General features: G+C 33.3%; 3 protein-coding genes and 1 long non-coding RNA gene across 5 annotated transcripts; 3 read left to right on the top strand and 1 right to left on the bottom strand.

The window, feature by feature from the left end:
- The first annotated feature begins 827 nt into the window (after nt 1–827).
- Nucleotides 828–4,035, top strand: LOC116342139 (eukaryotic translation initiation factor 2-alpha kinase 1-like). Its single transcript, XM_031769643.1, has 5 exons — nt 828–1,025; nt 1,132–1,876; nt 2,153–3,113; nt 3,189–3,334; nt 3,411–4,035. Exons 1-5 carry the CDS (start codon nt 956–958, stop codon nt 3,937–3,939), a joined length of 2,451 nt encoding a protein of 816 aa, XP_031625503.1. The 5' UTR covers nt 828–955; the 3' UTR covers nt 3,940–4,035.
- A 2,017-nt stretch (nt 4,036–6,052) lies between these two features.
- Nucleotides 6,053–24,414, bottom strand: LOC116344222 (ATP-binding cassette sub-family D member). Its single transcript, XM_031772679.1, has 10 exons — nt 24,176–24,414; nt 22,708–23,019; nt 9,241–9,883; nt 8,615–9,158; nt 8,424–8,522; nt 7,791–8,241; nt 6,992–7,722; nt 6,840–6,929; nt 6,460–6,585; nt 6,053–6,370 (listed from the first exon to the last, which is right to left on the bottom strand). The coding sequence occupies exons 3-10, from the start codon at nt 9,572–9,574 to the stop codon at nt 6,262–6,264; spliced, it is 2,484 nt and encodes an 827-aa protein (XP_031628539.1). The 5' UTR covers nt 9,575–9,883; nt 22,708–23,019; nt 24,176–24,414; the 3' UTR covers nt 6,053–6,261.
- LOC116344253 lies at nt 20,366–22,617 on the top strand. Of its 2 annotated transcripts, XR_004201397.1 has the most exons (3): nt 20,366–21,549; nt 21,693–21,776; nt 22,245–22,617. It is a non-coding gene; the product is annotated as an uncharacterized LOC116344253 (long non-coding RNA). The 2 variants fall into 2 exon arrangements; XR_004201395.1 differs by having other exon boundaries at nt 20,366–21,776.
- A 262-nt stretch (nt 24,415–24,676) lies between the features above and the next one.
- Nucleotides 24,677–26,812, top strand: LOC116344243 (coatomer subunit epsilon). The gene is made up of 4 exons (XM_031772712.1): nt 24,677–25,006; nt 25,515–25,683; nt 25,752–25,905; nt 25,990–26,812. Exons 2-4 carry the CDS (start codon nt 25,558–25,560, stop codon nt 26,706–26,708), a joined length of 999 nt encoding a protein of 332 aa, XP_031628572.1. The 5' UTR covers nt 24,677–25,006; nt 25,515–25,557; the 3' UTR covers nt 26,709–26,812.
- The last annotated feature ends 972 nt before the right edge of the window (nt 26,813–27,784 follow it).

The raw sequence follows: 27,784 nt of genomic DNA, 5'->3' as shown, positions 1-27,784 counted from the left end.
CGCCTCAACCATTTGCGAATAAAATTTTGTGGCGCACCATATTCTCGCACTGTTCATTCCATGTCTCAACATGCCGCTGCTTAATGTCTTCCCTTTTGGAATAAGAAGTGGCACTACTTTGCGCGATGTATATCATGCTTGCCTCCGATATTGTTGTTTCTCTGAGGCGGACGAACGGTGAGGACGAAAATGAGGAGGTGGAGAACTCACCATTCTTCTTCTCCAGAGGAAAAATTCCTGTGTTTTGTATGCAAAGCCGAAGGAAACTTGGTTCCATCAAATGTTTCAACAATTTTTTTGTTTTTGTTTTTATTATGACTCGTTTTTTCGCTAAATAAATGATGTTTTTTTTTTTTTGTTAACATCAATATTAATTTAAATGCAAACCACGTTGAAATTGAATATTGAATATTTGATTGACATCAATAACACATCGCAAATAATAAATTTTCAAACCTACTCAACGTTCAGAAGGCAAAATCACCAGTAAAAAAAATCATAACAATGTTATTTGCGGTTTCATTTGATTCAACAGGTGAAATACCAATAAATGAACTATAAACTACGATGATTTCATTGATTCGGTTTTACCATCATCGTTCGTGTGGTGCTGAGATTTGAATCACGTTTTGTGAAAATAATCGGATCACATAGTGCCATCTAGTGAAAATACACGAACCATTAGACTAATAAAAGATGTTACATTCAAAAACAATTGGAACGCACTCCATACAAATGTCAAACGCATGATTCTACTACGAACACCAGAAATACATCTATAGTATGTGTGATGACAGTTCAACAATACAAACAAACCAACACGACGTTCATTCATTCACTTAGTTAGGTGTCTTTTTTTATCGCTCGTTTTTGTACATTTCGCATAAATTTAATTCGAAACTACTATGAACATTTTATAAAACCGGTGAGTTACTTAAGAACAAAATCAGAAATAATGGAATCAGATGAGGAATCCGATAATGCCAGCGATTGGACACACTTGGAAAGTGTAACCGCATTCGAATGTAAGTGAATTTCGAGAACATTCTCGTGTATTGCATTATGTATACATTATTCAAATCTATTGTTGTTTGTTAAATCATGCATACTTTTTTTGTATTTCTTCAAAAGATGTTGAAAATGCACCATCGCCGGTATCAAAATTACTTCAACAGTCTCCAGCTTATTCTACAAATACTGACCATTTTGATAGTTCAACGAGATTAGTGGATAATACACCGAGTGTTCGAGATACATTTGTAGAAACACTGGCAACAAAGGCATCGGCTCCGGTTAGTTTATTGGTTGAAAGTCTGGTGCAACAATTATGTTCAATGATCGAACCGGATAAATCAAATGCCGAACGATTGTATAAAACGATTTGCAAACAATTGCATCACATGAATTTAATCGATGAAACATATCGTATGGGTGAATTTGATGTGATGAGAAGCCAGTATCAGAGAGCCTTGTATCAATTGGCAACGGTTGCAAGGGGCAAAACTGAAATACCATTGAATTTACAATCGGTTTGGCCTCTGAATGATTCGGATGGTATGCAATGGTCACGTTATCACCGGGAATTTGACGAAATAAACTTTGTGGCTGGCGGTGGTTTTGGTCGGGTTTATCGAGCCCGCAATAAACTTGACGGCATTGAGTATGCGGTTAAAAAAGTCACCATTAAGTATAAAACAATTAAACGTGTGCTATCCCATTTGGCCGAAGTTAAAACATTTGCCAGTTTGAATCATAATAATATTGTGCCGTATAAAGCTGCCTGGTTAGAACCACTTTTTGACGATCCATCGACTAATAATCGACAATTAACCGATGGGAAACCGATTAGTAAAAAGTGTCCAACCAATCGAAAGAGGTATCTGTGATTTATTCATTTATTTGTTGTTGACATGTTGGGGTGTGATGAGAATTACGATGGAAAAGAGTGTGAAAGTTTTAAACTCATTGTGAAATACATTTTCAACAGAGACTGTTTCACAGAGCAATAGTCTTCATAATGACAATGGACCGCTCTTTTAATCTAGTTTTTCGTTTTGTAAGCACCCAAATTAGATAGGGTTAATTTTCGAGTATTTTTTAAAAAGGAATTTGAAGAAAAACTAATACTTGGTTTTTGGATTTTATCTTGCAGAAAGTATGTGAAAAAAACATCGAAATTAACATCGATTTCAAGAGGAATGAGTTTCCTGAAAGCCCACGAAGTGGGCATCTTTGAGATTGATTCAAAATTTAGTGCCACAACAACAACAAATATCGAAGAAGAAGACAGTGAAAGTGATAGTGAGAGTTCCGATTCCGATGCTGGAACGTGCCCCGGTAAATTAGTGACCGATCGTCGGAATCAATTACAATTGCCGACAAACAATCATGCCGATGACTCGTCCGATTTTATTCAATTTCAACGCACCCAAGATGATGTGGTGGACGGTGCCAATTTTTCTGTCATGGATGCCACACAAGATAAACGTCTGTGTAAACCAAATGCCAAACATCCCAATAACAAAATTATCAAAAATAGTTTAGAATTCAATGAATCACAGCCGCATTTAAAATTAAAATGGGCAACACTTTACATTCAAATGTCATATCGTCCATTAACGTTGCGTGCGTGGCTCAATGAGCGCAATAAACATAACGATTTTAAACAATTTTATTTGAAATTCATCGAAAAATCGATACAACAATGGGATCGTCCAATGGTGGTTGATGATTCGGACGACGATGAAGTCAATCGAAATCGGACAAATGGTGCCGTTTCCAAAATGAATAATCAAACACGAATACGTCAATCAATGTCGAGTGCATCGCTTGAGAAAAATCTAACGAAAAATTACGACTCTTTGGACATCACATTGAATATTTTCATTCAAGTTTTAAGCGGACTACGTTACATTCATCTACAAAATATCGTTCATCATGATATAAAACCGTCGAATATATTTATTGGTTGTGAAAAAAATGGCGAATTGTATGTACAACTTGGCGATTTTGGATTGGCGTGCCCATTGCAAGCAAAGCATGCACCAGACTCAATGATCGGAACTATGACGTACGCGGCATCCGAACAGCTTAGAGGTTATTGTAATCCAAAGGTACGTGTGTGAGCTTTTTTTTAATTTCGAAGAATTTTGTGAAGAGACCGTTCTGAACTGTTTGTATTCTTACAGAGTGACGTATTCAGTTTGGGCATTATACTGCTGGAATTGCTAATTCCATTTAGTACGGATATGGAACGCCTGAAGACCATTGAAGCGGCTCGAAAGGGCATTTTTCCATCCAATATACCACCAACATATTTAACTCTACTTAAAACGTATGTTATCATTTGTCATCATTTGTCATCATTTTGTAAAAAAAAAACAAATTATTTTTTTTCTTTTCTAATGAAGGCTACTCCAAAAACACACCGAACGACCAGATTCATTTGGAACATTTGAACTACTGACAAAATTGAAACTTTGGAATGGCAATAGCAACAGTATACACGAGAATTCATCCCAACGCAATGATGATCTTCAAAATCAATTTACTCAGGTGACAGATGATCTGAATCAGCTCCGAATGCAGTTACCATCACACGAGTGTTCAAATGGCTCCCGGACAGACATTTCAAGTGCCTGTAGTGCAATGACCCATGCCAATGCAGCATGCTCATGTGCATACAGCATCGATAATGTTGACGATATGGCCAATTCAATAAATCAATCGGCAATGAGCTGTTCAACGAAATTTATCCGAACAGAAGAGCACACCACATTATTTAAATCACTTGGTTTACAATTTTCAGATGAAAATAAGGAGAAAGATAAACAAATTCAAATTTTAAGCAATAAACTCATTGAATCCGATAAAAAAACAAGCGAACTTGAAAAAGAAATCGAACGCTTACGTGATATTATAAATCAAAGAAACCAATAAATTTTAGTCCACTGGAAAAAATGCTTCAATTTCTCATTTCTAATAACAATTGTAACTTTATGTAATTGAATCTTTTTAACTTTATAAGACAACGACTTAACGAAAAAATAAAAAAACAAATAGCAAATACATAAAATGCATTTCTTTTTTCAACATTTTTTTTAAATCATCAAATATTGAAATAGCGCAAATCAAGGTTTAAGACTTAAACTTTAAGTATCTTAGCTTGCGCAAAAAATCTACAATAACATTTTACTAAGGAGCGATTCATTGAACATATTTAAATGAAAAATAGTCGATTTAAATGCAATGTTGACCAGGAAAAAAAATATTTGTCATCAAGTGAAAATTCAGTCGGTTTTTTTTTTCAAAAGATGTCAACAAATTCTTATTTTTCAAAAACATGTCTCTTTACAAATATATTTTCTGACCGAATTCGAACCCAAAAGTTTGTTTAAACACTTACCGAACTGAATCAATTAAAAATTTTGCGAACTGAAAATGAATTTTTTGATTACACAATGTGTATAGACACATTCTACACATAGAACGAAAACGAAGTAAGATTTGGTGTTTCGTTGACATCTGTAGTTTTCATTAAAAATTCTACACCAATCTAAATTAAAAATGAAAAAAACCTACAAATATTTGATTTACTTTATAATACAGTGATTTAATTTTATTCAGAACTGAAGAGTTAGAGTGTGCATTTTAAATGACTAAAAAATTTCAATAAGTTAAATAAATACGTCATAAAATAGAAAAAAAGATATCGGAATAATAAAAAATTGATATCAAAAGCTTGTTGATTTTCGTGCCCCCTGTGAATTCTTCCGATGATTATGAGCAGATCGCACCCAACTTTCAGCTGCCCGCCGTGGAGCTCCAACGTTTGATTCTTCACTTTCTGTCCAATGGGCGCCAACTATCGGTGTTCTCTGTATCGTTGGTTTGGATAGTGATATGCCAAACGCAGATTTAACCACATCCTTGTAGAGATCACTTATTTCTTCGGCTTCAGTTTGCAATTTTCCCAAACGTTCAATTGTTGTTAAATAAGACTGCAGTTCAGCAGCATCGACTTTCTTTTCCAATACTTTTAACTCTTTAAGAGTGGTCATGCGATCTGCCTTCGTTAAACCAGCAAATATCACAATGAACACAAATAAAAAATAATCAAACTGCATTTTGATGTGACAAACGATAGTTTTATACTAGAGAATTGAAATCAAAATTAAACTTGGATTGAGCTAGCTCTTTGCTATTCGGTTAGAAACAAATCAGTGATTGAATTTGAATGCCGGGTATACCTTATATTGAGCGTAAATGTTTTTCAATTAAATGATGAAAATGGTGATAGAAATGATATTGATGCTTTGAACGTGTGATAAAAGAACATTTTTCAAATCAAAACGTCTGACAACATCTGTATCTATATCAAACATTTTTCATCCAAATTGATAAAATGCCGTTTCTCACTCAATCTTCTTAGCAAATATCTATGCTAATATCACATGTTCCGACAGAATTACTTTAAAAAAACAAAACAAAGATAATACCTGTCGATTTATTTATATGAATCATTTTGTATACGTTTTCAAAATGTAAATACCACGTGTATATGATGTCATAATGCTTTTTTATGAAAGACAATGTTTTGATTTAACCACGCTTCATAATCACATTCGACTTGGTATCTAATAATAAACAACACATCAGTCAAAATTCGATTGTAATATGAACTACAGCTTTGAATTGGAATACATAATTGTAATTTGTTCCGTAATGAAACGCAATTTCTATCTCTTATTGTGCCATTTCAAAGAGCGTCATAATGCAAAGTCCAACTCGGGTACTTTGAACTACCAAATTACGATGTACTTCTTGTAAGACTGTGGATAATCGATTGGCTCGCATTGAAATTTCGACCTTTTGGATTGAATTGAATATGTGATTTTAAGTTTTTTTTTCACATCATACTTTAATTTAAAAACCTGAAATTATATTGTTACCGAACTTCATTTTTTTTTTAAACGGTCATATGCTTCATGGTACAGATCTGTCGAAAACTTAAAACGAAATGTTAATTGGCGAAAAAATCAAAGCAATAACATAAAAGTTAGGACATAACCAACATTTATTTAATGTATTACGTACAATTGTTTAAAGGCTCACAAAATACCATAAACTTATCGTATTGGTAAATTAAATCTATTTTTGACTGTGATGTCGGCTCATTTGTTCAAATAAAAAAGAATTGTTGTAGTTTTTGATTTAAATTTATCATCATTTATCACGTTGAATTTTCTTCTGTTTATTTTATTACTGCTTCTTGATCAAAGGAACCTTATGTTGAGTATCGTTTTCAGACAACGAATTGAAATCCCATCCACCTTGCCCATCGAATTGCAATATATGCGTATGGAATTTCCTAAATGAATACAGTAGAAAAATTAAAACAATTAGAAATGAGATGTTTCGGTGTCAAAATTCGCATTTGTTGTGAAAGTTTTCTATTACCAAAGTGTCGGTCGATGTGTGATAGTGAGTAGAGTAATTCCAGCTGTTTTGGCTGCTTCATAAATTGAACTCTCCACATCAATCGATACTGCACTTGTGCACTCGTCCAGCAAAGCGTATTGTGGCCTAAAAAGGAAGTAGACGTATATAGTTTTCAAGCTTCACAAAATTTATAAATTTCAAAAAATTGTGAATAAAAATGGAAAATTTGTGCAAAAGAGACAGAACTGTTATTGGCACCAGAGATGTACGGCCACTAGTGGGTGCCAGCATTTGTTCCATATAATTTTTCAATGGTCGCACTTGAATACAAAAAAGCGCGATCCTTACTTGTCCGCACTTCCGCGGTGCCTATCACAGTTCTCAAAAGCGAAACTTACTTATGATAAAATAATCTAGCGATAGCCATCCTTTGCTTTTCTCCGCCCGATAAAATATCCTTCCAATCTCGAACGACATCAAAACTATCTCTGCAAAGGTATATGAGACATGATAAAGTGGCGAAAAATAAAAAAATGATCACTCGCATTACCTAGCAACAATGTGTTCAAGTGCGACTGTTTTCATAATATCGTGCAGCATATCTTCGTCGTAATTTTTCGATAGCATATCATCAACGGTGTCTGGATAAATGATTTGATCGCGTAAATTGCCAATGGTCAAGTATGGTCTTTGTGGAATATAGAACATGCTTGGTTTGCCGATAATCGGTTTTGGAATGTGCAATTCACCGCCATAAATTGGCCACAAGCCATTTACAATACGGAATAGTGATGATTTACCGCAACCATTTGGTCCGGTGATTAGAAGATGCATGCCCGGTTCGATGCGTAATGTTAGACTTGGTACGACAATGTCGCAATTTGGTGTTACAACCGGTACATTATTTAGCGAAATTGAACGATCATTTGGATCCGAATTGACAACAATACGACCTTTGGTCAATGGTTGTCCGTTACGGAATTCCAAAATACCAGCATTATTGCGACCTTCTGCCATCATAACTTTGTGATATCGTCCATGCGCTGTATCATCAAACACTTCAAGCATACCAGCCACTCGATATGTGTAACCGGCCAATGCAACGATCTCTTTGTATGATGACATCAAGCGTTCAATTGCATCAGCACCAGATATCAACAGATTTCTGGCCGTTGTCAAATATTGAGTTCTCTCACTGATTCCATCATCGGGCATTACAGCAGACGATTCAGACGATTGTGGTTGTGGTTGTTGATTGCCCATCAGAACCGGAAGTGAAATCTGTTATAATAAACATTCATATTTTTTAAACATTTTATTACACACGCACAAAAATGATTGATATTTACCATGATCATTCCGGTGCCAGACCACACATATTTCATAAAGAATTGCTCGAGCATAACGAACCACAGGCGTTGTGTGTAGATGATATTCATTTGATTGGTAAGTCGACGGAATGCTTCACGCAATTGCATTAATTCGACACGTTGACCACCGTAGAATGCAATCTCTTCGGCATTGGTTATGACACGTGCATGCACATGACGCAAGTAACCGTAACGCGTTGCCTCTTCAGCAACTAATTGACCAAATTTCGGCGAAAGTTGACGTAAAATTAATGCCGTTGCTGAAATGACGACAAACGCTAACGCCGGTCCGGTCACGATATTTGCTCGCATTTTACGCGATGAACGCATCAGCGCCAGTCCAATTAGCATCAAATCAAAGCAAGGCTTTGTTAAATGGCTATATAAATGAGCAATCGAACTTGTGAACACTGAAATATCTTCAGTCAACCTGTGGACAGTGGAAAAGAGCACGATTCAATTAATTAACGTGATCTTATTTATTGAAATTTTATTATGTTCAAATCAAATCGTTCGAATCGAGTTATCGACAATTTATCGCAAAGTAATTAATGTTAAGTATCGTTAATTACTTGGCGATAAATTGTTAATAATCATTATATATAAACTTGCCTGTGATCTGCATTTTCAATTCGGCCATCTAAATTTGCTACCCGGTAATAAGTTTGATTTTTAAAATACAATTTGTACGAATGATTGACCAATCTCGTTCTGTTTGAAAAAGAAGCATACGTTACCAAATTTTGTTCATTTTAATACGGTTTGATCAAAAATGAAAATGCAAAACAAGTGCAAATACAAACCTAAACGATAAAGCTAATTTATTTTCTAGATAGCGAATCATGGAATTGATGAATGTTGCTGGTATCGCAATGCTAAACCATTTCATAAGGCCAATAATAAATTGTCGTAAATCACGTCGTACAATAAATTTGACAATGGAACCTTCGATGGCGGCTACATAGATACTAAGAAATGTTCGTGATATCAGACAAGCGGTATGCACACCCAAAATGCCAATTTCACGTGACCATATGCGCGGTATCATAATATGCAACAGACGCTTTAATTTAAATAGAAATTCCAAATTCAATCCTATTCGACTCTCTTCCAATTGGCTAAACGATATATTTCCCACTTGTTCGGATTTTTTACGTTCCTGTGTCGCTTGTGCCAGGAATTTTTCCGCCTGTTTTATTTGCTGCTTAATCACTTTGGAGTGTTTTCTTTTTCGTTTGACAATCGGTGGAACGATCAATCGATCGCCGGTGTCCGTTTCAACGCCACGCGCTGTTTCATCATTGTCCAACTTATCGTCGCCACCGAGTTTAGTCGTTCCATCAGGAACTGAGAGATGACACAAACAAACAAACAAAATTACGAATTTTCATCAAATAATTTCGATGATGATTATAAAAAATAAACTTACAACTCGTGTCATTGCAATTTTTATCATTGATTCGATTTGTTCCAATATTACCGTTGCTTTTCATGTTATTGCTTTCGATCGCACTTTCATAATCGTCCGACTCTGAATCAAAATCAGAATCGGATGTATCATCGTCCGATGTGCTAGCTGTTTCCGATAAAACTGGCGCCAAATTCGCCGCTTTTATCAATTTATTTAAATATGGATATGAAATATGTGCCACATAAGCACCGATCGCCACCGAAACGATTCCTTTCGAAAGCGCTTGTTTAGAGAAGCCCATCTTTTCATAGCGTACAATCGCTTCGTCCAAGTACTTTGATACAACCGTCATTTTTATCGAATTTCTTACGCTTTGGATTTATGCTGAAAAAAACTAGTTTCGGCCTAGATTGGTTCGGTTTATTGTTTCGATTTTTTTTCCCACGTTCTGTTCGTTTTTCATCAGAGTCAAAATGATGATGGGATCGCAGCTACTGTTTTCATTTGAATGATAAATTTTATTTTTAAGTTGAAATTCGCGTCCTATTGTGTACGTATCATGAATTTCGTGTTGTCTTTCGATTTAAATTCATGTCCACTGAGCAATGCAACGCCGTTTCCTCTTCATACGTACTTTTGTGCTTCACAAAAGTGCTGCTGCCTATAAAATGAAAGAATAAAACGACAATTTGATTAAGACAGTTCCCAAAGTTAGGCTTTTTTAATGTGACAACAAGAACAACAACAAAAGAGTGACTCCAAAAAAATCCTATTCATCATTGCGAAAGGCAAAGAAATAATGACATGTTTTGATGCATGCTGACTTTTAACCCAATTTGTGGTTGTGTGTGTGTGTGTGTGACCACGCGACCGTGAAAAGAGTAAGTTATAAACATTATTTTGAATGAATCTGGCACGCCCCGTCTTTCAATTAAATCATGGTATCGCATCGTTTCTTTGCACGATAAATAGCAATGCGTAACATTGGAAATGAAAACGAACGGAATAAAACAACAAAAATATGAAATCTTAATTGAACATGAAAATTACTATACGTATTTTGCGCGCACAATCAAAGAGACGCAATTGCGAATGGAACAATAACAGTAGCTAAAATAAATACAAACACGTTTTGAACACATATCGTCAAATATCGCTTAAGACATACGAAAAAAAAAACATTTTCGCCAACAAAATGCGATTGCTTAAATTGTAATGAACCATGTAGTGGATTTTAATTAATAAGCCGAACGGTTAGTTCCCATATTTAGTAAGTCATTTTCAGTTTATTTACTTTTTTTATTCAATTCAATCCGTTTCACGCCATTTTTTTTTTTCAATTTTTCAGCTGCTTTTGTGAGAATTGTGAAAACGGTTCGAAAAACCACAAGTGAAGAAATAAGTAAATTAAATTAAAAAAAACATGCTGCTTGGATCGAAATTTCAAAAAAGAACTTGCAAATTATGTTCTTTTTCGATAACATACCATGTGTCATGTTTGACTGTTTTTGACGCGATTTCGTCAAAGGGTGATCGTTTAAAAAATTCACTTTTACAAGCAATTAAACGAAGAACCGACAACCATTGACACTTTTATTATTCAAGTGAAAAATTGCTCAATTTTTAACACATTTTTCGGCTGTTTTTATGACTTACAAATGTGCGAACATGGGTTAAAAGTCATTTTTCGCTGAACAAAGACCCAAATATTGTGGTTAATATTTCTTTCATGTCGAACTTATGATTCAATGTTCATGCTGTATGTACGCTAATCGTTCGTAATTTATGACTAACATTTTCCAACAACAAAAAAAACCACACACCGATTCAAAACGGTGAAGAATGGTATTGTTCTGTTTGCAACAAGAAAAAATTCGATACGCATTCGAATTATGTAGATTTGTGTTTTCGCCAAGGACTCATCTATTTTAACTTGCATGAAATAAAGTGAAAATATTCCACCGACCACATACATTACTTTGTTGGTATTAATCGTAATTTTGTTGATGGCTCTGTGTTGTTTTTGTGTGTGGTACGAATGTGAGTGTTGCCGTAATTTATTGTTTTTATTCAACGAAACCATTTTATGGAGGCAAAAAAGCCACACACTTTGATTTGTGTAACACACAATTTTGTAGCCGTTCATCAAACAATTATTTTATAAAATGAGTTGAAAATACCGTGCCGTTAAATAACATTGGTAGCACTCATTTAATTGTATCTCTTTTTAGGCAAATGTTGAATTTTTTTTATCTTTGAAGTTTTGCATAAGATTTCATGGGTTGAACTAATTTATCATTATATTCGACGCATTCACATAATTAAACACAATTTGGCAGCTACCATTATATATGTTTTGGATCAATTTGCAAAAGAAACAGTAATAATGGTTTTCTTTAATAATAGTAACAATTCAGACTATCGCCTAATTTCTCGCTTAATTTTCCCAACTAGTTTCATTACTTCAGGGGTTACTTACGAAAAAAAAACAATAAATCTTTTTTTACATGCAAAAAAAAGAGTCGAAAAAACCGTTTCGAAAAAAAAACATTTAAAATGTAATAAACATTGTGCATGGAAATATGTCGATCGTAAATATTCCAAATGTTTTATATTGGCCAGTTTTCGCCGATTGCACAATGCAAGTCACACATTTAAAACGTAGAATAAATTCTGCCGTAGAAAATTGCTAGACAATTATACGCTCATTTTAGACAACTACATATTTGTTGGATTCGCATTATAGCTTATGCGATTCGAAAAACGTAAAAAAAAGATTTATTTTCAAGATAATTAAGATTTCAACCATTTTTTGAACAATTAAAGGTGGATTATTTTTTATTTCTTTCAAAACATACACATGTCATTATTAAAACTGAAATCTCTATTAAAATAATTGTACATCATCATTCGTATGCTCTTCAAGGCACTTGATTATTACGACAAGTGTTGAGAATTTGTGCACATAACTCAAGAAGAATAAATATATTTATACCAAGAGGTTATTTTGCCATAAACATTAATAAAGAATTTATGTGACCTTCTTGTGACGTCTCGAAATACGTAAGCTATGGATTTTGGCATGTTCATACAAACGAACTAGTAAAATTGGATCATATTTGCAGAAAATTAGTAGTCAACTGTAAAATTTGTACTTATTAGAATTCCTGTCTTTCTCCTGATTGTGGACTTCTATTTTGGTATTGTAGACGTCCAAAGGACCATGTGCTCAGCGACAGAATATTTACTCTGTCACAACAACAATAATAATAGGCTAGAGTTGTGACTGTAGTATATGAACTCAATTTATCAGTCGGTATAAAAAAACGTAGTCTATGTACGTTTGGCCTGCGGCCTGTTTTTGTTCCGATCCGAATTGCTCAACTCTGAAAAAAATGAAATAAAGTCGAAAATTTCCCGTGAAATTTCGACTCGAAATGTACCAATTATCCACTATTTCAAAATATATATGGAATATCCCGTTCTAAAAAAAACATACACATCAGTATTTACCCACTTTTAAATACTATCAAGCAACTACGATTGCATGTCATACATGGAATTGTTCAACGTAAAAAAAATAGAAGATTTGCACATTCTTTATAGGTTAATGCCGTTTAATACAAAAAAAAAGAATGAACTGTTAGTTCGATAACATGTAATAAATAAAAATCTTACAGCTTCATCAATGACTCAACAAAACAAAGCAAAAAAATGAAATATTGTCTGAAAAACTGTTTTTTTTTTCTTCAGTTGTTTACATTGCTTATCGAAATTGTACAAATTGAATGTTAGATGATGTGAACCGATGTGAACCGATGTGAACAGTCATAAAATATGTGATTGAAGTTGGTATTTATTCTATATGTCCAAAGGACAGCTTGTTTTTTCAATTAGATATCAACAATTGCATATAAAATAATATTATATGATTTGTACTTGGTGCACTTTCAATTGGCTAGAAGATTCGATGACGAAGCACACAAAGCCATAAAATGTCACTTAAGTATTGAGGTTGAACTTTGCGCTTCTTTTTGTGCATATATGTTTCTATCATTTTTTTTGTTATCGTTTTAATACTCCATCCTATACATTGTAGAAGAAGCGAGAGAACAAAATATCGTAGCGAAACATGTTTGCGGTAAGAATTGAATTTCGATCGTTTCGGCGATGACGACGTTGATGATTGTAATGTGTTGTACTGAATTTGAGCACTTAACTTATGTGCTTTTCGGCTTTACGAGTTGAATGTGCCCGATCATATGAAATGATAAATAAGAGTAATGTACTTAGTATGTTCAGTTCAGCACATGTGTGTGTGTGTGTTTGTGTGCAGCTAGCGCACATGTAAAAATCAGGTCATTGCTATTTATTGCCTGAAGCATTCTAAAAAGCATATGGTGGCACAATCGTAAAATTACTATACATCTTTGTATCTCTTCATTCCATTCATCAATTTCTGCGATGGCAGTACGTATGAATTTTGTCATCAACATCATCTTACTCATCATCATCATATCATATTGTGTGAGTGGATCAAATTGAACGCACCAATTTTGGCGAAACATTTTGAAATCATGCATTGGCAACTGTTTCAACATTTCGAGTGCATAAAATTATACCGTATAGAATTCTCAACTTGTGTGTGTGTGTGCTTGTTTACAAAATACATATCAATCTAAATAGAGAGACGACTAATTGAACATTTCGCAATCAACGACAATTTAACCATTAAATTATTTGTGCAGTTATTTTTTTCGCTCTCTCTCTTCGTTGCTCTTTCTTCATTTTGACTTATTTAGTATTTACGCCAACCAGATTTTGTTATCGTCTCTAAATGTATTTACAAACGATAATTTGCTGGAAACAATACAATATTCCATATGGTTGGATTTTTCCATGCAATCGGGGCAGGCATTGGATTTTGATAATGCATTACCTTGTACCCGGATTTTGTGTTCTTTTTTTGTTGTTGTTTAACTTTGTAGATTCACATGAAATTAAGAAGATTTGCTTTGTGTTTTTTAGCATTTTGCGATGTTTGTTTTTTGTTTAACGTTGAGCGTGTGACGTGAATTAAAAACAAAGTGAAATTATATAAACAATTCACAAAAAGCAATGCATTCTAAACCTTTTTGAATTCAACTCTTTATCATTTACAGTGAATTCATCAACGTGATCACAATCTTTTCCGAAAATCATTCAATCAAATTTGATGGGTCGGTTTTACCAAACTCGTCGTTTCTATTACCGGAAAGTTTGCAATACATCATTTGAAAAAAAAAAAGTTAAACCAAGCTGCAGTCTTATCGCCTCGATTGCATTTTATTAGCAGTAATAAATTGTCTATTACCAAGGTTATACAGTTCTGTTCGTTTCTCTGGTTCGTTGATTCGCAGTTATTCGGGCAAAAATCAAATCGTACTTTTTAAAAAAAAGTCAGTACACTAGAGAATAATGAGTGACATCAGTGAACTCAGGCGACGTTTACCACGGTTACACACGCAATTTAAACAAAGGCTGAAGACAACAATAAAAAGTAATAATAATATTGCAGTTTAAAAAAAAAGACAAATAATTATATAGGCGATTCGATAAATAAATATGAGTCGGGTGACTGGTAAAGTGCCATAGTATCGTCTGCATTTCGCGCTTAAAATTCGCAGAACAAACAAAATCCAACGCGAAAAAAAACCAACTTGTCATTGAGTCGATGAAGTGTGCGTCTATGGCCCCCAATGGAGAGTACAGTCATCGTACATACGCAAAATACGTAAAAGTAAATTGTTGGCGAAGAAGAAAAAAAAACACGACGAAGAAAAACAGAAAAAAAAGAAATATACTTAAATGCCACTGTGTTTTTCCGCTCGTCCGTTTCGATGCAAAAATAAAGACATTCGTCACGCTTATAATCGATCAATCGAACCATAAAAATGGTCTATGTCGAATGCGTAAAAAATGTATTTATTTAGCGTTATTTATTTACTATTTAAAAAAAAAGAAACGTTGCATTTGTTTTGAACCGTTAAATGGTGCGTTAAAGTTAAACGGAATCCATAAACCTGTCCCGAACCAAAGATTAACAGCACAAGCCATTGATCCGTGTACACTTATGAGCACACGGAATTATGACGACATAGTGCACAAGTGGGGTCGAATCAAATGCACATGCACGCATGCACCTCAACAAACCAACCACTTGATTGATGTGTAAATAATTTAAAGTAATTTTGACTTTGATATTAAACTTTAAATGAAACATTCCTGCTGTATATAAATAAAATGCGCAAATGCTGCGGCCAAATTATCAATAGTTTGTCTCGTTTGATGTGCTTTTCTAAACGATCGTTGCTCCAAACAGTGGCAACAATAACATGCATGCATTTCATAAATTACCGCTTTCAACAGTCATTCAACTATTTATTTGATCAGATTTCAGGCGCATGCTGTCGACGTTTTTTTCCCCCCATTCAACCATCGCCATGCAATCACTGCTTTCGTATGCAATTTTTGTGGAAAAGTTCATGGAGCGACCCATGCATTTTATATACACACACGTGTGTGTGTATTCGATTGCTACACATTTTTCATCATTCGATTTGCTTAGATCGGCTTAGATTGTATGTTTTTAATCAATAAAACAACAAGTACATTGCAAAACGTACAATGTTTACAGTTTTACTATATGAGCACATATATTGTATGTCTGTACGCTACACAGAAATAAAATCAAAACATCATACTTGCATCGATTGTACATAATAAAAATAAAAACCTTTGAAAGAAAAAAAAAGAAGAGAGAAAAAAACCCACAACTATTCCAACTAACTCTATAAATAGAGATGCAGAAATATTTATATAAAAAAAAAGAGTATACATACACACGACACAACATATTAGAAACTATGATTCAATGAAAAGAGAAAAAAACTTGTTTTGCGCACACGAAATTCTGTTATGCGATTGCAAATGTGCTTCATTCAATAGTTTTCAAATCGTGACAACAACGACAAATCATACGAAGATCGTGATACAAGAGTAAGATAGAAACGAATCGAATAATTGCTCTATAGAAAAGCTCCCCATGTACCAATTCATTTAAAAAATCGACGCCGTCATTTTACTAAATTGAATTGTTTATTCATTCACGGTTCAGCGATATGTGATATGGACAGTACTTTCACAAAATAATAAATAATATGTATATAGTTGCGGTGGCGATACAATATAAAACCATTATCTAGCACATTCACAAAGTCTCCATTTTCCAAAAATAACTTCAAATCGAATGTTTATTCATTTGTTTCTTTATTTTTACGTTTTTATAGACAAAATTCTTTTATTCATAAGTAAAAGAAAGTTGATTGTTATTTTTGTTGCTGTTCTCTCTCTCTCTCTTTATGATTTAGCTAATGGAAGTTGACACTTTTGCTTTATTTTTCTCTATTACTTTTGAAAAGAGATAATTTTTCATTGAAGATCGGGTTTCCCGAAAATTAGCCCCGAAATTTCGCAACTTTCACTTTATATTTAGAAGAAAAAATGTCCCATTAATACATTTCACGGCATTTAACGGTACTCATTTCAATAAAAATATCAATCGATTCAATAAAGCTGATTTTTCTGTGCATAATTCACTTGTTGAAAGTGTACAAAAGTGACCGATCAGAGATGAGAAGATAAAGCCTGTATAATAAATGAAGTGAAGAAGTCAAGGCCAATATATTTTTATTGCATTGCAATGCAACTATGGATAAATATTGGAAAAGTGAACGAACAAAAAACAAACAAAAAAACAACAACAACTAACGCAATACAACGAAAAAAAATCGCTTTCGCGCATAAGTTCGATTGTAATCATAACAATTATAGAATAGTAATTCTCTCGGCCTAATGAAGGAAAAAACAACAACAGATAATCAGTTATTGCATTGTTTGCAACAAAAATGTTCAAACAAAATTAAAACCAATGCCCATCCATATTGCAAATGAGATTCCGCAGCAAATTTAAGGTGGAATATCAATAGCTAATTATAAAAATGGAATATAAGCGCCAATACGGTTCGTGATTTATGTAGTTTCAGTGTTTTTTTCCTTCTTCGAATCTATCGGCAGAAAAAAATAATTCAAGTACATTTTTTTTATGGAAACGGTGAAAAATGTTAAACATTATATTGAGAACGCAATTGGAAAGGTCACTTTTGAAATAGTAATGAAAAGATGACGATGATTATAATGTGTAAGACTATATGTTGCGTAAAGAAAACGAGAAACGATGAGGAACAGTTTGGCTGAGAACAATGTATGATTAGGCTAATTTTGTTGCATGCAAAATTAATACCAACATATTCAAATAAACGACCGAAACATTAACGCTTCGGGGATATTTCGTACATTTGATTCAATTGGTGTGTCGATTTACATGGAATTAATATTTATTGTTTGCGGCTTTTGCAAATCTTTTATGCAAATTCACCGATAATAATTGCTACTGACGGAAAACACACACACACACGAACACCGATTGAAATCGAAAACGGGAACAATAATATCATAAAGCATCCGTTATAAAACAATTGCGTGCATATTATTATTATATCAGCTTCTAGATGCGGAATTAGAATATCCGAATGTGATATATAAAAAAAATAAATAATAATAAGCCACTATTCTTGACATCAGAGTTCAATTGAATTGATTTTTGTCAGGTGATATTTTTTTCTTTTATTCTCGTCTCTTATTTCGTAATGTAATTAGTGACGGCGGCGATCGCAATTGTGTGTATTGTGCGCAATATGGTGATCAGTACACGCGTTACGTACTACATTATTCCTCCTCATTAAGTTTGTGCGCTTTGTGCGCTGTCATGTAAACGCAATCAACTTTAAATCTTGATTCAGAAGAGAGTTCAAATCATGCATCAGATACAACATTTTCATGATGAATGTGTATGAGTGTTTTACGTCAATTTCACAATCTTTCTCACTCGCTCACTGTTCATGTCAATGCGCCTAGAAAGAATATAGAATAGTTTATATTTTTCAAAGGCAACTGAGACTGTGTGAATTTATTATTTAACAAATCTATCTCTGTTTCTCTCTTCGTTTTGTTGCATACGCAAACGAATTTTTCGTTTTCGTTTTAACGTTTCTCTAGTTTTTTTTAAAAGAAAAAACGATACTAACTTTGAACATTTTGCCAAGTAGTTGGTTTTAGAAAAAATCGTAAATTTCCAAAAAGGTTAAAGACATATACTGCGGTCAGTCTTCAGAAACATATGCCAAATACGCATCGAATCAAAATCTATCTCTGAAGGAAAGAGCAAAAAAAAGAAAGAAAACGCAAACTGTCTGTTATGGAACGTAAATTGATCTATAAGTCATATACTTATGTAAAATCAGTGTAAATTTGACGAGTAATTAAACATCAAACACAATTTACAATCATTCATTGATCGTCGTGGTGTTTCAACGTCACTCATGTCAACATCAATAAATATGTTCGGTTTACTCGATATCTTATAATTGATTTCTATTGCTCTTTCGTTCTTTTCTTTCTATTTTTTTCTCACATCGAATGTTCTCGATTTGAAAGGCCATAGTTCAGACACGGTAAACACGGAAAGAAACAAGCAAGTGTTTCATTAAATTGATTGAGTATGTTTACATTTTTGGTGTACAGATAAATCGATAGCATTTGACTTATTACGCCCGAAAAAAAAACATTGCGGCGAATTCTCACACATATATTATATATGCATACTGAAAATGGCATGATTGTCTCTAAATAATTGTTTGTTGCTTTTTTCGTCTCGGATGCCATTTATATCACAGAGAGCAAGTGAGAGAGAGAGAGAGAGAGAATAAATAAATAAACAAATAAACGATGGAATTTTAGAGCTGAACAAGCAGGTTTAATCAACAGCGAGTTTTAAATTTAGACCGTTTTCAAGCGGACACAAATCGTGAATCAACTTTATTAATATTGATCGCGATTTGTTTACCATGAAATTTACATAATTTCGACGTTTCCGAATGCTAAGGAAACTAATGCAAAAACAAAACCAAAAAAAGTGCTATCATTATAAAATGCAGATGGTGGCAGTCTCACGTGAATGCTAAGCATCCGGACTTAATATACATCCAACCTGAGCATTAACGTTTCTGTGCATATCTATGTTTGTGCGATACTTCTCCGGTGCAGTTTAACAAGATGCGAAATCAGGCCGGGTCGATGGCTCTTGTACTTGTTTTAAAATGTGGGAAATGAATGGTTTTTTTCTTCTTCGTTCATTGTTGCACCGAACTAGATCGAATGGAATGACATTTTGACAGAACGTGTCCGTACCGCCGATTGAAATAAAGTTCTCAATCTCTTGTTTTCTCTCAATTTATAATGACCAATCAGGTAACCATGTTTTCTTTCAACTGGTTCTAGCCACATTTTGTTGCCCCGCCGACCGACTAATATCTTAAGCGCATTTTTTTTTCGCAACACGGAATCGCCTTCGTGTGATGATTGAATTTCTGGGCGATATTGCTACGTAGTATTTATTTGAATACTTGTATTCGTGGTAACATATCGCATGTATCTTCTACTATTATTTTTTTTTATTCGTTCTTACTTCAACACCTCGAAACATGTTTGCGATGTGTGTGTATATAGTTTTTTTTTTTCGTTTTACATTTATTATTTCTTCATTGTTCTGCTTCTGTTCAGCTGCAACGAAACGTGGTCTATTCTCTTCACAATTACTCATAAAAAGTGAAACTTTAGTTCCAACAATAGAAAATGACCAGTATTTTTGCACATTAAATAACATGTACAATTTGAGCACATATTCTGAAGTGGTCGATACGTGCGGACCGCATTTAGCATCTATATTGAAAGGATTTATAATAAAATAATTATTTATATTAATTTGCATTTTATGCAGCTGCACATGAGATCAAGTACACACATTTTTAAAAAAACTATATTTCATTTATTTCTAAAGACAATTACTCTTCAGACGGAATTATTTCTGTTCTTTTTTTTAATCTCGTTTTTTAAAATTGATTCCTTTTTTAAAAAGTCGCTTCTTAATTTCGCTACTATAGCATACATTTTTTTCCTGGATTTTTAATTGTATATAATTCTCGTTTATTTGGTCTGTCTCATTTTCTGGCGCTCGTTTTGTGTGTCTTGAATTTGTTTCCTTTTAAAAATGGATTTTTTTTTTCGTTTTTCTTGCTTTGATATCGATTTCTGTTTTAGATTTTGGTTTGAATATCGACGTGATTTTAGTCATTATGTTTCGCATTTTTAATGTTGTCCATTTTTTTTGTCATGAATGTGTGTGTGTGTGTGTCTATAGAAAATATATGCTAGCATTGCCGATAACGAGATGCTAAGTAAAAGTTGTATGACCTCGGTTTTGTGCAGATCAATGTTGTTATTGGATGCAGCTTTATTTTTTTTTTAAGTTAAATCAATGGTATAATTTTTCCCACAAATAATTGATACTTTTGCATGAATGCACTTGAATTTATTTCGGCAATTTTGTCTATGTGTGTGTGTGCGTGAGAGAGAGTGTGGTTTTTTCGACCATCATTTGAGCAGAAGATCATAAAACAGCTGCTTTGCATTGCGTATAGACAGTCAAAAAATTGCGAAAATGATATGAAAGCGAGAAGACCTCGACGAACTGTATTATTCCAAAAAAGTGAGGCACATTAAGAACTATGACGCAGAAACATGAATGTGATTTCAAAATATGCACACGTAATTAAATAACAAGTAGTAGAATATTTCGGCGAACCAGTTTCATTTGAAAGTCGACATGGATTAATTTTTTTTCCAACATAATGAAACAATCAAACTTACAAACGAAGTAAAATAAAAAAACTATTTTTTGTAATTAGAATCCACGCATACGCACAGTCCATCTCATTTTTTCGAAATGTTTATATGAATCAGTGTCGATGAAGCGAATAGTAAAAAACATACGCACACGCGCGCGCTCATTTGATTTCACATTTGCTATTCAATACTGTTTTCTTGTGTTCGCGTGCGCGTAGCGAGAGAAAGAGAGAGATCCGTGTTTATTGTTTGTTTATTTATGGAATGAAACCGATGATAACGCGCATAAAAATGGAACTTTGTACGAATAAATAGATGTAGCTGCAGTTTGTGAATTTACGATGGGGGCCGCCACAATAGTGTTGTTCAATTAAAACCGATCACATCAAGCACGAATAGGTTACATCGCAAAAATTCACCATGCCGGCCTTTGTTCAATATAGGTAATAGCGTGTCCTATCAGTGTCAAGTATGACTTCAAATTGGGTCAGTATGGCTATGTGATATGTTTTTTTATCTTCTCATTTTTATTGTTTGAGTTTTTGTAGCGATGAGTTCTGTTGATTTTTTGAGGTCTGATTTTTTTTTTATATTTATAAAATTAACGAGTTCTTTTGAATGAATTACAGCAGCGACAGAATGGACTGTGTGATTCTTATTTTTTAAAATATATTTTGCAAGCCAAATAAAGAATGGGACTTTTTGCGCAATCGGTAATTTTCCACAATACATAATTTACATGTTTTTCTCGAAAGGTTGGCATCATTTCGGTTCTGTTTGTTTTGATTATCCGAAGTTTCTTTTCTTTCCATCTCTCGTCAAGAACAAGTCAATTTAGAATGGAATCAAGAGTTTAAACTTGAAATCCAAACGATCGAACTGGTCCATCGAGAGACGGTTTTACGTCACGAAAATCGCAGCTCATAAATTATGCTCTCGCAAATCATAACAAACCAGTCAGAAATTCCAAAATGACGTGATAAATTAACGAAGAAAAAAAAAAAACAAATCGATAACCTTTTTTTTTAAGATCAAAGTTTGGACGATAGAGGAAATTTTTCAGTTAGCAATTAAATCAATTCTCTCCGTTGGAAACAAAATAATTTTTAAAAAGATTATTTATGAAATTTTTACAGAAGGACAGTTGTAATGGATTTTTTATTGATAATTTCTAAAAATAGAGATTCGTTCGAGATAAATGAATAATACAGCATACTGAATTTGTCTAAAGTGATAAACAAATCTGATGGATGGTATTGAAAGGGAAACACGTTTGGTTAGATTCAATCCTAATCACAATACACTTTATTGCTCGCACATACTCGCCTGTTTCTGTATGACGTCGATACCAAAAATATCAACAACAACGTTCGAAGTGAATTAACAGTCAGAAGCACATATATCGAATGGCCAATTATCAACAAACACACACAAAAAACTTTAAACGAACCAAACAATAACAACGAAAACACACAATGTGTCAGCTTTATTTTGGATAAGAAATATGTTGACAGAGACCGCTACGTTTGAACAGCTGATGATTTATTAGTTTAGGCAAGTGTTAAGTGTCGCACAAATGTGATAAAAACAATAAAAACGATCTATGTTTGTTTTATGTTCATTGATCTCAAATGTTGACATTACCTTTTCCATAAATAGATAAAACCAACGAAGTATCCCACGCATATGCAACGACAAAACACCGATAACTCAATTTAATGCCAATTTATGTCACTAGATATGTCAATTTTTGTTGATATTATCTTCTTTTTTTCTAAATAATTTGGTCATTGACTTTGAAACGTCTTCAATTCACTACTTTACGTTTTACTTAATTTAATAATAAAACTTTTTCCACAGAATTAACTATTGAAAATTTGTCGATATAATTGTCTGTATGTTATAAAGTAGCACGCATTCTCGATGAAACTACACTTTAATAGTTCGATTTGGAAACTAGAAACGAAATTTGTAAAAAAAAATCATCAGTTGTTGTTATCTCTTTATCTCTCACTGAAAATTCAATCGTTGATATTATTTTTGTTTTGTTTGTGTGTTTTTGATTAGAAAATTATATAATTGGAACGAATTTGACTTTTGAAAATTGTCGAAAATTACAATTTCAAATTGAACTATTGTAAACTTATGAAAATAACTTTAAATAAAAAAAAATCGTGGAAAAAACCAACAAATCATTGAAATTATTGATAAATCTATAGCGAAAAAAAACAACAGCATAGACTGCGGCGTTGTTTATAAATTACACAGCAGAAAACATCGAATTTTCAGGAAGTGTTGTGCACGAATCAATCAACTTTGATCGACTGTATGTTATGTTTAGCTATATTTTTCGCATTCTCACTCTCTTTCGCTATCTCTTTTTTTAAGGCCAATTAGTGGTGCCGATCTCGAAATTATGTACACAAATCCATCGTCATTTCTATTCAAACACTTTTTTTTTCTCTGCTCATAATTGAAATCCATTTCCCTTGCAAATTTTGCGGACACAACGATGCGGCTGCATTTTTTTCTTTATATTTCTTTTAAAAAAACATGCGCTATCACCTTCAAAGTGGAATTTATGCCAAAGAATATGCATATGACTTTGGAAAATGTGTGTCTTTCACTTTAAAATGTCCCTCAAATCCAAATGTTTCCCACATCATTTAGGAGGAGAATGGATTTTCATTGAATTTATAACATGCCATCAATTTATTGCACTTTATTTTCCTAAACGAAACGAATATAAACAAAAGAGATTCTATTTTCGCGGAAGGTTATATACCTCGAATAGAGGTTTTTTTTCTCTCTCTCTGCATTGATATTTATCGTCTATATGACTCACAGAGACTTCCTATGCAATTGTCTTTCTCTCTTGTCTCCGTTTTGCGCAACTTTAATTTTGCACAATGGATTTTAATCTCAAGTTTTCTTTTTTATTCTGTTCGTAAACAACCTGAAACTCACTTCAAATTTCAGGTATATTATTCATCGTGAAAGTCCAAACAAAAATAAAACCCCATCAAACAAACAAATAATAATATCAACAATTCGAACGTTTGGACAGAAAAAAAAATGATATTAAAAAAAAATAAATAAATAGCTTAATTACAATTGATTTTTTCTTTCTCGTAATAAATAAAAAAAAAATATATCACGCAACAATCAAATGATGGAAAACAACAGCGAATAAGCTAAGAAACGGAAAAAAAATATTTCATCGAAGAAAAAAAAAAAAAATAAATAAATCGCGATAGAGAGAGAGCACTTGCTACCGCACGCGCGATCACTCAAAGTGAACGAGCTTCGAACGAGCGAACCACACAAAATCTCGACGCGAAAAACAATGACTATCGACTGGTGGAACACAAAAATCTGTTTGCAATGTTCATGTGCAATGTATAAAGCGGTCAGGCGAACGAGAGCGAATTCCATGTGTGGCAGCCGCAAATGAATGTTTTCAATGATGATTTTATCTCTCGTTTTCTATCTCTCTCTCTCGCATTCGCTCTATATCAAGTATTGCATATTGTAGAATAGTCGCGACGCGTATGCTTATGCACAAACACATATTTACACAACGCGAAACAAATACGCACTCACAGAAAAAAAAAATACCACAAATAAACAACGATCGAAAATATGGTATAAACAATAGACAATATAGTATACATGCACAAGAAACTTCTCATCTAATTCATTGTTCGAGTTTTCGTAACTCGTCCGGCATAGTTCGAGAAGAGGGAATAAAAGGGCACAGAGTGTTGTTCTGTATGTTGTTGTTTTTTTTAATCAAATCCGCATGATTCATAAGATTTCGTGAAGAACTAGCGTGAACGCGAGTGATTTTGTTTGTTTGTTAGAAAAATTCAAATTAAATTCAATTAAAACATCGTAACAAACTAGATTTGCCACTTACATTCAAAAACGAGAAAAGAACAAGGTACTTGAAATTATCTAGAAAAGTTAATTGTCAATGAAAAAATTATTGTTTCTGCGAAAATTAGTCATTTTTACGTTGTTCACTGGCCGCCCCATTTGATTCACTTACATTTTTGTAAAATTATTCACATTTTTTTCGTGTGCTTTGCTTCGTTTGAAGCCAATTCGATTAATTTTGCGAAAGATTTTGTGTGTGTGCTTTTTTTTTTTTGTTTTTCGTTCTGTGTATTCATTCGTTTTGCTTAAAGTTGGCGCTGTAGCATAACGTGACAGGGAATTGTTGTCAAAGTGGCGCTGTCATCGGTGGTATTTTATAAAAGTCTTCATTGCGGCCACTATATATTTTATTTTTTAATTTGTCAAACTGAAACATCGACTGACACGTCATTTACATCAATTTCATTGTGAATTTTACAAAAGTCGAATTCATTTGTTTTGACGCGGCAATCATCAATTTCAAAACAAAATTTTGTGAAATTTAATTAAAGCATTTTTTGTTTGCATTAAAGTGAATAAAGTCTTGTGAGAATTGAACCAAAAAAATCAATCAAAATGTCACGTCAAAGTAACTCAAACGGTGGACAAAATAACAATGAAGTCGATGAATTGTTCGAAGTAAAAACGTATTTCTACATTGGTGCCTATCAACAATGTCTCAATGAAATTAACAAATTACGTGTAAGTTTGATTAAAATCATATTCATTTCCGCTTGAAAATTATAAATTGCATTGGATTATACTTACAGGGTGGTAGCAATCTGAAGAAGGATTGTTTCATGTATCGTGCTTACATTGCTCAACACAAATATCGTGTTGTTTTGGATGGCATCACCGATAATGCATCAACGCCAAATGGATTGAAAGGCATTCGTAAGGTTGCCGAATACTTTAATTCAATAAGTAAGTCAATTGAAAATTGTTGACCGTCTCTACCTGTAATGAGAACGTTTACTAAGAAAAACATGGTCTTGTTTCCCCGCACAGGTTCAACCGATAAACGAAGCGCAATAGTTAAGTACTTTGATGAGAATAGATCGTTTGGTACTGTAGAAGATGATAATGCTGATGAAGATACCATTTATTCGTCGATAATCTGGTGTTTATCAGCTGCAACCGTCTATTACAATGAACAACTCTATGAAAATGCATTGAGCGTTGTACACACGGCCATTCAAACATCACCCGATTTAGAATGTTTTGCCGTCCAATTGCAGAATCATTTGAAAATCAATCGTTTAGATTTGGCCAGAGGTACGTTGGCAAAAATGCAAGAAAAAGATGATGATGCCACTTTGACGCAACTTGCAACCGCCTGGATTCATATTGAACAAGGTGGCGAAAAATTACAAGATGCATACTATATATTTCAAGATTTTTGTGATAAATTCGTACCAACCAGTTTACTATTGAATGGACAGGCCGTTTGTTTTATTGCACAAGAGAAATATGAGGAAGCCGATGCAGCATTACGAAATAGTCTTGATAAAGATCCAAATAATTTGGACACATTCATTAATTTGATTGCGCTGGCACAGCACTATAATGTTTCCGGTAAATCATCAGAGGATGTTATCAATCGATACTTATCGCAAATCAAGGATTTACATCCATATTGTCAACTGGTCGTCGATTTGGAGCGAAAAGAACAGGAATTTCAACGTTTGTGCGTCAGATATGCGCCAAACAATGAACTTAATGCATAGATTCCTTTTTTTAGAAATAGAAAATTCCATTTGTTACAATATGTTGCTTTCATAAACCAAAACAATATATAATAACCATTAAATTTATAAATAAATGCAAAAGTATTTTCAAAACATTACAAACTTTTATTTCAATTTTATGAAAAATCGTTTTCAATGGTGATTAACAGTATAAGCATAGAAAAAACAACGCCGGTTATTGTTGCCATCGGACCCATCTGTATTTCGAAACATATACAATTATGACGTTGATCGTTATTATAACAAAGGGAATGTATGACGATAATAATCATTGATGTGTGGAAATTAGAACAAATATTTGGACAAATAATTGCCTCAACTGTCATATAAATATTTATTTTCTGTGAATGAGGGCGCTTTTAGAATTTTGTATTCTTCAACTCCAAAAACCAATTCGACATATGTCATCAAAGGAGTTGAAAGGAGTTAATTTTAAATGTGCATATTAATGCGAGTAAAAGAGACTTATACCGTATAGACTTCACCAAAGTCGTTCCGAACGATTATCGATGTTTCACTGAATCGGACTGAATCATTCGTTGTTGAGTTGTATTGAGTTTCAAGTCATTTTTGAATTAGCCGGTATAGTAAGAACGTCTTTCATTGCTTTCAATTTTTCTGAATAACAAAAAAGAGGAGAAAATATCCAGGATGGACGCAATTTCGGAAGAAGTAAAGAAAAGTTTGTTTTTCTTTCTTTTTGTGATTTTCTTGGAATTTAACCAAATTTAATAAAACGGCTTTGAAATTTTCATTATTTCCATTTCAAAATCAACATACACATTTTCAATCTTGTCTTTTAAGAGACTCAGTTTTTACTGTAAAGTATATGACGAATTTAAGGTGCAAAAAAATATCAGAAGGAGCCTGTTTAAAACGCTTATTACAAATAATTTATCAAAATGAATGTCTGAAATTGTGTTATTTTCAATTATTATTTTTTAAATTAATTTTTCGATTTTCGATGAAAATTGAACGAACGAAATAACGGTTAGAACGGATGAAAATACACATGCAATAACAGTATATGTCACATTTATAAACATGCAAAGGAA

The sequence above is a fragment of the Contarinia nasturtii genome, unplaced genomic scaffold, assembly GCF_009176525.2.
Source record: "Contarinia nasturtii isolate CC-2019 unplaced genomic scaffold, AAFC_CNas_1.1 Cnas_scaffold_129, whole genome shotgun sequence".
In the NCBI taxonomy this organism is placed as follows: domain Eukaryota; kingdom Metazoa; phylum Arthropoda; class Insecta; order Diptera; family Cecidomyiidae; genus Contarinia; species Contarinia nasturtii.
This window is presented reverse-complemented; position numbering and strand designations above follow the sequence as displayed.

Excerpts from the sequence above, each read along its gene's own strand:
- LOC116342139 (XM_031769643.1), top strand. The coding sequence starts at position 956 with ATGGAATCAGATGAGGAATCCGATAATGCCAGCGATTGGACACACTTG. Across the intron at positions 1,877-2,152 it reads TGTCCAACCAATCGAAAGAG|AAAGTATGTGAAAAAAACAT; the intron begins GTATCTGTGATT and ends TTTATCTTGCAG. Across the intron at positions 3,114-3,188 it reads GAGGTTATTGTAATCCAAAG|AGTGACGTATTCAGTTTGGG; the intron begins GTACGTGTGTGA and ends GTATTCTTACAG.
- LOC116344222 (XM_031772679.1), bottom strand. The coding sequence starts at position 9,574 with ATGACGGTTGTATCAAAGTACTTGGACGAAGCGATTGTACGCTATGAA. Across the intron at positions 8,523-8,614 it reads AAATTAGCTTTATCGTTTAG|AACGAGATTGGTCAATCATT; the intron begins GTTTGTATTTGC and ends TTTTTCAAACAG. Across the intron at positions 7,723-7,790 it reads CTGGCACCGGAATGATCATG|ATTTCACTTCCGGTTCTGAT; the intron begins GTAAATATCAAT and ends TTATTATAACAG.
- LOC116344243 (XM_031772712.1), top strand. The coding sequence starts at position 25,558 with ATGTCACGTCAAAGTAACTCAAACGGTGGACAAAATAACAATGAAGTC. Across the intron at positions 25,684-25,751 it reads ATGAAATTAACAAATTACGT|GGTGGTAGCAATCTGAAGAA; the intron begins GTAAGTTTGATT and ends TTATACTTACAG. Across the intron at positions 25,906-25,989 it reads CGAATACTTTAATTCAATAA|GTTCAACCGATAAACGAAGC; the intron begins GTAAGTCAATTG and ends TTCCCCGCACAG.